Below are 10,368 nucleotides of genomic sequence, written 5' to 3'. Positions count from 1 at the left end.
GGATGCTTTGAGGGCTGGTCAAGAACCAAGCAGCAATGGCCGAAGAGTGCGCCGTTGAGAAAGGGTGTGAAAACCAGCTGTTTCGGTTCTGTGACATCTTGCGAATGGGACAGGCGTGGCCTTTTCAGTGCTTAGGGGTGAGAGTGGCGGGGGGGCCCGGGGGAGAGCTGCATACACAGCCCCAGAAACCAAGTGCAAGAAAGAGTAGGAGGGGAAGCCGTACAGCACTGTGCTCCAATGTGCAACTCGGAAACGTAAGGCCGTCCACGTCCGGAGATGAGGCAGACGGGGGCCCAAGGGCTCGGAGGGCAAGCCGGCTTTGCTTTTCTGCTCTCTCGCTCTCTCAATCTGGGGGGTGGGTGGGAGGAAAAACGGAGGAAGAGAGAGAAAGCCCACGCACACGGGACGCACGAGTCTTTGGCTGAACTTAAAAAAGTCTTTAAAAAGGAGAACAGGAGGGATCCGTCCGGTTGGATGCCACACAGAGTTCAGACTGGATGTTAATTACAGTGAAAAGAGGGGCGGGCGGGCAGGCACTGGGGAGGGAAACCCTCCGCACAGAAATGCCCTCTCCCAAGAGAAGGCTCCCCCCTCAGCGACAGACAGGAGCCAGCAGAGATGACTGCGCCGGACCTCTTGCCTGCAGCCCGACACGGTTCAGCAATGACACAATACTGGGCCTTGGAGAGTCTTCGTCTTTCCCCCAATCACAGAACAGGACAACTGTCACCCTGTGCCGCCTGCCAGATGGGTGAGACCGCTGTGCAGCGTGTTGGCCAAAAAGAGAACCCCAAAGGGCATCCGGGTGCCGGGCAGAGCCGTCCGCTGAGCAAGGGGGGAGGCGGCGGCCCAGATGTCAGGAAGCGGCCTGCCGCCTGTCAGTGCGCGCTCACGCCTGGGGCTATGCAGTGGTTTCTGCCGGCTTGCTCTCAGAGTCGCTGTCGCTCAGGTAGCTCCGAGAGGAGCGCTTGGACCGGAGAGCACTGTCAAAGATGTCTCGCTCCTCGTCTGACTTGTCGTAGGTAAACGACTTCCGATAGCCTGGGGGGCTGTGGGAGGGAAACAAGAGGAGTTACAAAGTGGGTCTGGCACAGGCCAAGGAAGTTTTCGCAAGGGAGGTTGAGCCGGGTTCGCTGGCATTTCCCCGTCAGTCAGTTGCACGCCAAAGAAGTGCAGCCCAGAACACAGGCCTTCATCTCCCCCCTCCCCTTCCATTCTCTAGTCTTTGCAAATTTACACAGACCACTGTTACAAAGAAGAACAGTTGGATTTATATCCCCCCTTTCTCTCCTATAGGAGACTCCTTTGCCTTCCCCCCTCCTTTCCCTTCCCCCCTCACAACAAACACCCTGTGAGGTAGGTGGGGCTGAGAGAGCTCCGAAAAGCTGTGACTAGCCCAAGGTCACCCAGCTGGCATGCATTGGAGTGCACAAGCTAATCTGGTTCTCCAGATAAGCCTCCACAGCTCAAGCGGCAGAGCGGGGAATCAAACTCGGTTCTCCAGATTAGAGCACAACCACTACGCCACCATTGCTCCTCACCAGAGGTGTTGTCTATGTCGGGGTGTCAAACCTGTTTGTTATGAAGGTCGGATATGACATAAATGGGACTTGGTGGCCGAGCTGGGGGGAGGGGCTGCTTTGGCTGCCCCAGAATGGCCCTGGGAGGGTGCCTGGACTGGTGAGCCTGCAGCGGTGTGTGTGTGTGCGCGTGCATGTGTGTGACAACAGTCTTGAGGAGGCTTGTCAAGCCCGTGAGCCAGCTGAAGCAACCCCCCTCACTCCTGATCTGGCCTGGTAAGGACCAAATTTGGGGGGGGGGGGGATTTCCGCAACTGGTATGTGGCTCCTTGGTCACATGTTTGACACCCCTGGTCTACACTGCTTGTGAACATGCCCCCTTCCCTTGTGGCTGGGAGTCCTTCTGGGAAAGGCCACCGCAGTGCCTGGAGCTCAGCTGGAAAATTCTGCCCAGCTGCCCCCGTCAGACAAGAACGACAAACTCAACAACCAGCAACTCACAAGCTTTCTGAAGTTTTTGGTTTAGGGTGAATGGGAGGGGGGCACTCAGATGATGCCCACCCCCCACCCCACCCCCGTGGCTGCTGCAGGGCCAATTCCCACGTGGTTGGAAGGACAAAGATATCTGCAAACCCCAGACAGGAATCTAACATATCAGACTGACCCCTCTGACCATTCTGACATTCATGCTGGGGATGATGATGAAGATGAAGGAGAAGAAAAGGAAGGAGAAGAAGAAGAAGAAGAGGAGGAGGAGGAGGAGGAGGAAGTGTTTGGATTTATATCCCCCCTTTCTCTCCTGTAGGAGACTCAAAGGGACTTACAATCTCCTTTCCCTCCCTCACAACAAACACCCTGTGAGGTAGGTGGAGCTGAGAGAGCTCCGAAGAACTGTGACTAGCCCAAGGTCACCCAGCTGGCGTGTGTGGGAGTGCACAGGCTAATCTGAATTCCCCAGATAAGCCTCCACAGCTCAAGCGGCAGAGCGGGGAATCAAACCCGGTTCTCCAGATTAGAGTGAACTTGCTCTTAACCGCTACACCACTGAGGCACTGGGCGGTAGAAGCTGTAAAACAGACCGGCTCTGAGGGTCAGTTCACGGTGCCTGGTAGTTTGGATTCCCAGCTCCCTGGCCTCCATGTTTGCTGCATGCGAAGAAACAAAACAATCCTGCCACAAGAATGCCAAGATCAGATTATCCGAATGCATTATGCAAACATCATACAAAATGTCTTTATTTGGCATGATTTATTCTGCGCCTGCAAGTTACAGAGAAGGGCTGCGTTCCTGACTAGTGGAAATCCACTGAAACGCCTTTCTGCCTTGGAGCTAAACTAAGGACTGCCCACACACAGCAAGCCTATCTTAGCGGACATAAGGACTAGTATCTTGTGTGTGTGTGTCTGTGTGTGTGTGTCTGTGTGCGTGCGTGCGTGCGTGTTTTAATGGAGGATGCTGCTCATGATCAACTTCTGCTCTTGAATGGTGCAGTCATGGAAACCGACCAAGTCCTGCCTGTTCTGGGGACTCCACTGGGAATCCTGTGATGGAAAACAACCCACCGCTGGAGCCGTTGCTCGCCAGAAGGAGACGCCATTTCTTTAAGAAGGGGGTTCCTCCCCAAGCATCTCCTCTGGGTTCGGAGCTGCCTCGGCAAACTGTTAAGACGGCAGCGCACATTCACAGGAGCTCATTATTCATTTTTATTATTTTTTTTCCCTCCGACACTTCCAGGGGCCTGCAGCGGTGATTTACTCTCCCCTGTAGTTAGCAGAGCTAAGCAAATAATCTGTAGCAAATCAGGCATTTGTTGAAAATTTCACCCCTATCTGTAGCAAGCCATGCTGGGGGGGGTGGGGGGGGAGGAGGGAGAGGAACCCTCACAAACTCACTCACTCACTACGCAAAGACATTTGCAAATTCCCTCTCTGGCAAGAAGAATTTGCTGGAGGGAGGATTTGCAATTGAACGTAGCAATTGGCACCCCTCCCTCTCCCATTAGTCAGGCCTCTTTGGCTCATCGCAGGAATTTAGTCCTTTGCAGACCGAAATACAGGACACAGAAAAACAACTCTCAAGTTGTGGCAAGGATTTGTTGGCAAAGGCTGGAAGAAAGTTGCTTGGGACTGCAGCAGACCCGGCCATTTTCTTTAAAGCAGGGGTCTTCAAACTATGGCCCTCCAGATGTTCATGGACTACAATTCCCATCAGCCCATGCCAGGATGGCCAAGTGGCAGGGCTGATGGGAATTGTAGTTTGTGAACATCTGGGGGGCCATAGTTTGAAGACCCCTGCTTTAAAGCATCAGGAATCTGCATTGTCGAAGGCTTTCACGGCCGGAATCACTGGGGTGTTGCGGGTTTTCCGGGCTGTATGGCCGTGTTTCAGCAGCATTTTCTCCCGGACGTTTCGCCTGCATCTGTGGCTGGCATCTTCAGAGGATCCTCTGAAGATGCCAGTCATAGGCCTGGCTCACAAGAAACATCAGGCATCTGCTGAAATCATCGCTACAGCCCGAGAAAACCAACACCATCAGGAAATCGGACTTTGGACTCCCAGTCCATGCTGCGGGTTGGAGTCGATGTGTGTATTATTGGAGCCATCAATCACAGCCAATTTACGGCAACCTAAAAGGATTTTAAAATAAGAAACTTCAGAGGTGGTTTGGCACAGCCTGTATCTGCATAGCAACCCTGGATCTCCTTGATGGTCTCCCATCCAAAGATGAACCAGGGCCAACCCAGCTTAACTTCTGAGATCTGAGAGGACCAGGTCAGCCTGGATTATCTAGGTTATGGTTTGCTCTAATAGAAGCCTCTAAGCCACAGGTATCCAACTCGCAGCCCTCCAGATGTTATGGACTACAGTTCCCATCACCCCTGCCAGCATGATGCATGGTGCATGATGCTGGCAGGGGATGATGGGAACTGTAGTCCATAACATCTGGAAGGCCGCGAGTTGGACACCTATGCTTTAAGCAAGTCTGATCTGCAATAAAATAGCAGGGTGTGTCCAGAAGCAAACTTAAGATGGAGACCCCCCCCCCCCAAGAATGGAAGGGGGATCTTTCCCAAGTATCCTCACACCCTGCAAATCCTGTATGATTCAAGACCACATCTTCCAACCTGGGATGAAACAGACACATCTGCCTGGAGAGCAAGGCTCTGCTGCCCTCGTGCCTCCTGCCTTTCCCCTGCTGACACACAGGAGAAGATGCACCTCCTGTGATAGCTGGTACAGCCCCGCCAGCACTACTGGACGGACCAGCACACATCTGGATGGTGTACAGCTCCAAGGCAGTCAGGTAAAACTGGGGGGGGGGGGAGTGCAGGAACCCAACAGGCTACAGTTCTGCAGGTTTGCACAAATCCAGTGATTTGTGACTTCTGATGTGTGAAAAACAGGAGCACCTTGTCTACTGTGCTGACCGTCAGAGGAACTGCTGATCTGGGCATCTCTGGGTAACTAGCCTTTGCAAGCAAACATGGATCGTGGACTCTTGGAGCCCTGTCCCATGTGCAATGCCCAGTTTGAAACTAGCACACGGGAGGAAGACTTCTGATTGGCCAGGCCTGGCGTCCAGCCTACATTTCTGGCACTCCCCAGCCAGAGGAACTGGGTTTAGGAGGAAAGGGGCCCGTCTATTTCCCCAGACTGAAATCTGGATTAGATGGACTCTCTGCGTGTGAAGTGCTGTCAAGTCACTTCCGACCAGAAGTGGAGCGTTCACGGGGACACGTGGGGTCACAGGTCCCCGGGCGCACGGCAGCTGGTCCAGTGGGGGGCGGAGAATCATCCCCCACACCCCTTCCCTCGGCCTGATCCCACCAGCGGAGCCTCTGCTGGCTGAAGGAGCAGCCTGGCGAAGCCGGGCCAAGGGGTGGCCTGCGGCGAGCTCCCGCCGGCTAAGGTAAGTGGGGCACAGGGTGGCGGGCGCCCTAAGCAGGTGTTGCTCCGGGCGCCATTCCCTCCCCGTTACGCCTCTGCTTCCAACTCATGGCAGACCTATGAATCAATGTCCTCCCTCACGTCCAATCATTAACGGCCTCATTCAGGTCTTGCAAAGTGAGGGCCATCCATCTCAGGTTGGGTCTTCCCCTTTTCCCGCTGCCTTTAATTTTTCCTGGCATTATTGTCTTTTCCGTGCAACCTGAGCCGCATTTGTGAAGCTAATGTAGGCGTGGGCTAACATGTGGATAGCTTGCGGGTTGGGGAAAGAGAAAGAGAAGGGGGTGCGCGTGGGCAGATGTTAAAAGGGCTTTTCGTGCAGCCCCTTCCGCTGTGGCCGTTCTGCCCCCCACGGTACAGGGGCCCGGAGTCAGAGCCGTTCTTTTGTCTTCCTTCCCCCCCCTCCCCTCTCCGTTTCTGTTATAGTAGCTGGAGCGTTAAGTGCATTAGAAAACCCAAAGCACAACATTCCCCCAGCTGCAGGAAGCTGCTATAGCAATTGAACATTTTAAAAGAAATTGTTAAGAAAAAAAAGAGGGGGGGAAAAGCCTTGCCAAGCAGCAGCAGCAGAAGCAGCAGCTCTGTCTCTCTCTCTCTCCTCGGATAATTCTCCCATTCAAAGCTGTCGGAAACAATTTAATACACAAATAAATTTCTGTTTGGGAGGGAGGCAGAGAAGGAGTCTGTCTGCTTGCTGCAGAGGCACCCCTCCCACTCCCTTGTCACGTCTGTCTCCAACATGGGCAAACAAAGGGCTCCCAATTGCGGGCGTGAACAGCTGCCGAGGGTGGGAGGGAGGCGGGAGAGCGCCGCCGCTGCATCTTTTGCTGGCTCCCTTCCTCTCTGGGTCTCCGTCTCCAGCCCAGCTTCTGACCCACAAGCTAAAGCTCTGGCGGACAAAAGAAGAGAGAGCGGAAGGGTGAACTCAGCAGAGGCGGAGACCCAAACTCCAACGGGGAGGTTGGGGGAAGGAAGGAAGGAAGGAAGGAAGGAAGGAAGGAAGGAAGGAAGGAAGGAAGGAAGGAAGGAAGGAAGGAAGGAAGGAAGGAAGGAAGAGGAGGGAAAGGAGGAAGAAGGGAAAGGAAGGAAGGAAGGAAAAGGAAAAGGGAAGAAGGAAGGAAGGAAGGAAGGAAGGAAGGAAGGAAGGAAGGAAGGAAGGAAGGAAGGAAGGAAGGAAGGAAGGAAGGAAGGAAGAGGACTCTCCCAATCCACTACTTCTCCTGCTTGATCCACTCAGCTGAGGGTGGTCCTTCGGCTCAGGAGGCTCCCCGTCTCCTAAAAAGCCTCCTGTTTTCACTGCCTGTCAGGGAGCAGAGAGCGGCAAAATGTGGTCGCCTTGAGCCCCTAGCAGGTGGACAGGTTTGGTGGGTCATCGGCTGAGCCAGGGTTGCTTCAGCTTACGTGGGAATTGAGCGGCTCTGCTTACTGGACCCTCTCTGGACAGTCAAGAAACCCACCCTTCGTCCTGGGAAAGGGCTGGGCAGATTTCAGCTCAGTGATGAGAGTCGAAGCCTTGGGTATCACCCCTCCCCGCAATTTTAAACTATTGTGGAGAGATCTTCCCCTGTCTCCATGCAATTAATGCCCATGGCATGGCTGGGATGGGGAAGGAAGAACAGCGTCTGAAACACACAGCAACTCTTATTAATTGCATGAGGAACAACAGTGGCGTAGCTAGGCAAACTGGAGCACTGGGCAAAACCTGAGTTTGATGCCCCACCCCCACCCCCATGGGCCTTCTCCCACCATGACCAAACAATGATTTTTTTCCACCAGGTCGTTTCAAAGTCACCATCACATTATAAAACATGCCCCAACTCACAAATCTGAACACAGCAATGGGCCATGCCACACAGCAGAAATATTTTTTAAAACAATTTCAAAATGCTTTCAAAATGTTTTATTACTGCTATGAAAACATTTTATGGTGTTCTATCCAGTCCCCCCAATTGGAGGAAACAGCATCACTTTCAATGTTATTTAAACTGGGGACCCCAGATTCTCCCTTTAAGGTGGATTTAAAAGGAGAATCTGGGCTCCCTAGTTAAAACAAGTGATGCTGGAATCCACCCCCAAACAGCATTATTTTCAATGGTGTTTAAACTAGGGAGCCCAGATTCTCCCTTTTTAGAATTCACCTTAAAAGGGAGAATCTGGGGTCCCCAGTTTCGCTTAACTGTATTGAAAGTGATGCTATTTTAGATGAATTATCCCCACCCTGAAACAGCATCACTTTCAATGTTGTTTAAACTAGGGGACCTCAGATTGTCCCTTTAAATCCATGCCGGAGGGAGTAGAATTAATAATAATAATAATAACCTTTATTAGGCATTGAGAGAATAAAAGAAAGAAAGAAAACAAGCATTGGCAGGAAGGGGGTGGATTTAAAAGGAAAATCTGGGGAAATTTAGGGGGTGCCTGCTGTCAGGGATGCAATTATTAAGATAGCAGCCCCAAAATTTCAGAGTATCTCCATGAGACCCTACTGATGATACCACCCAGGTTTGGTGAAGTTTGGTTCAGGGGGTCCAACATTATGGACCCTCAAAGGTGTAGCCCCCATCTCCTATTAGCTCCCATTGGAAACAATGGGGGATGGGACACCCCCTTTGCGAGTCCATAACTTTGGACTCCCTACACCAAACCTCACCAAACCTGGGTGATATCATCAGGAGAGTCTCCCAAAAAATCCCTGAAATTTGATGCTGCTAGCCTAAAAACTGTGCCCTCTGCAGGCCAAAAACAGAAAAACGCTAAAAATACAAAAAATTGCACAAACGAAACTGCATTTTTGGCGCCCCCCACAAGGGGGCGCCCTGGGCAACTGCCCACTTTGCCCAATGGGAGGAACACCTCTGAGGAACAAATAACGCCAATTCCTGAAAGGCTAAGTAGTGAATTAAGGCTTCTTGGTGCCCTGAACCCACAGCAGCTAAACCTTGGGCGATGATGATGCTGGCGGGGAAAGGGAGGGAAGAAACACGCTCACCCCACAAGGCCTTTGATGACCATCAAAGATGGAGGCAGCACCTTCTCCTCCTTTGGAGCTGCCCAGGAGGAAACTGCCAGCGGAACGAGGCAAGATTGGCAAGCGTGAGTAAGCAAACGCTTCTCAACCACAAAGACAGGCTTGGCCGTCAGATCCTCTCTACCCCCACGCAGGGTCAAGGGCAATTAGTCCTGGCTCAGTGTCAACCAAAGGACCCTCTCGAACACTACAGGGAAAACATCCAACAACTAGCAATTAGGAGTCAAGGCAGGCCGAGTTAGTTTTCAGAGACACACACGTGCTTCAGTTAAGTCGGTGACGTTTGGACCACTCAAAAGGGAGCGCCAGCATGCAGGAGGGTGACTAGATGTCCTTCCACCCTGGTTAAACGGAAGTGCCACCGACCCAGGGGAGGGCGAATCACACTGCTCCCCGGTTAGAGGGTTAGTCTGGCACACTCGGCTCGTGCCCCGGCACTCCATGCCACCTGCCTTAGTCGCTCTCTGGCCGATAGAGGTACTTCATCATCAGGCTGTCCACCTGCTTTTTGCGTTGCTTCTCCTCCTTCTTGAGCTGCTTGCTGGACTTCCCGGCCTCCTGCCCCTCCCTGGCACCGTTGGCGTCCTGCTCCTCGGAGGGCGAGCCTGCCTGCTTGGGACCTTTCTTGATGCTGGAGTTGCTGCGGTAGGAGACGGTGGAGCCCGACGATGAGCTGGAGGACGACTCCGAGGAGGACCGCTGGTGCTTCTTCTTCTTCTTCTTGGACTTCTTGGAGTGCTTCTTGGAGCTTTTCTTTTGCCTCTCCGGAGACGAGGAAGAGCTGCTGGAGGAGCTGCTGCTCCTCTTCCGGCTCTTGCCCTTCGTGCCGGGAGGCCGGGAGAAATCCATGGCCGAGGCAGACCTGCGCAGGCTGCTGGCAGGACGCTCGGCCGCCTCCACGAAGGAGCTCTTGGTGCTCCGCACGCTCCTCCGGTCGTCTTCGTCCTCGGAGTCCGGGTCCAGGCTGGAGCGCTTGAACTTGACGGGCTTGTAGTTTAGCACCTCGTGGATGGCCGCCTCCAGGTCTGGATCCAGGTAGCTGCGGTGGCTGACGGGCCGGATGTCGGGGTCTTCCGCCTGCAGGTCGCCCGAGGCCGAGCTGCGAGGCCGCGGGGGCACAGAGAGGCTGCGGGTGAGCGAGTGCTGGCTGTACAAGGAGCGGGAATCGCTCAGGGCCACGCTGCACGCATCGTCCAGTTCAGAGCGGCCCAAAGAGAGGTGGGAGGCCGGGCGGCTGTAGGGAGGGCTGAGGTCATCCAGGCGGGAGGTGCTCCGCCTCAAGCTGCCGGGGCTGGACAAGGCGAAGCTCAGGGACGACCTGGTGTCGTCCTCGCGGGGCTCCAGGCCGCACCAAGAGGCGCCGCTGCGACTGACCGGGGCGGACAGGACCGATGCCTTATCCAGCTCGGCCGCCGAGAGAGAGGAGTGCTTCTCCAGCCCCCGGCGGGCGTGGCTGCTGACCTCGGAAAGGACCGAGCCCCTCTCGTCCAGGTCGCCAGCCCCGGCCGGCTTCTTCCACGAGGCCAGGGAAGTGTTCTCCTCCAATGAGCCGGCAGCCAACTGTCGCTTGGATTTACGGAAGGAGCGGTCGGGAGAGGCAGAGCGTTCGCTCAGGGTGGAGAAGAGGGTCTCCTCGTCCCCTTTGCCCCCGATGGAGTCCTTGAGGTTGGTCCGCTTCCTGTAGCTCAGGGAACTCATGACTGATACAGGCCTCTCCTCCACCTCCTTAGCCTCTTTGCCCTCTCGGACCACTGAGGGCACGGCTGATCTGATGGGGGGGGGGGAGGAGGGAAGAGGCACCCATCAGGGAGAGAAAGCGAGAAACACGCCCATTGAAGCCATGTGGGGAGGCCGGGAGAAAGAGGGCCCAAG

General features: G+C 54.4%; 1 protein-coding gene across 1 annotated transcript in view; it reads right to left on the bottom strand.

The window, feature by feature from the left end:
- Positions 1–914: 914 nt before the first annotated feature.
- The window catches only part of MYO18A (myosin XVIIIA), a 132,601-nt gene continuing 123,147 nt past the window's right edge, over positions 915–10,368 (bottom strand). The window contains exons 38-39 of the mRNA XM_048518590.1: positions 8,949–10,264; positions 915–1,049 (exon numbers count right to left, since the gene is read on the bottom strand). Coding sequence (XP_048374547.1) covers positions 8,950–10,264 — 1,315 coding nt within the window. The 3' untranslated portion in view covers positions 915–1,049; position 8,949. The remainder of the gene's footprint in view (positions 1,050–8,948; positions 10,265–10,368) is intronic.

The sequence above is a fragment of the Sphaerodactylus townsendi genome, linkage group LG16 (genome assembly GCF_021028975.2).
Source record: "Sphaerodactylus townsendi isolate TG3544 linkage group LG16, MPM_Stown_v2.3, whole genome shotgun sequence".
Lineage (NCBI taxonomy): Eukaryota > Metazoa > Chordata > Lepidosauria > Squamata > Sphaerodactylidae > Sphaerodactylus > Sphaerodactylus townsendi.
Note: the sequence above shows the minus strand (reverse complement) of the source record. Positions and strands in the feature narration are given on the sequence as shown.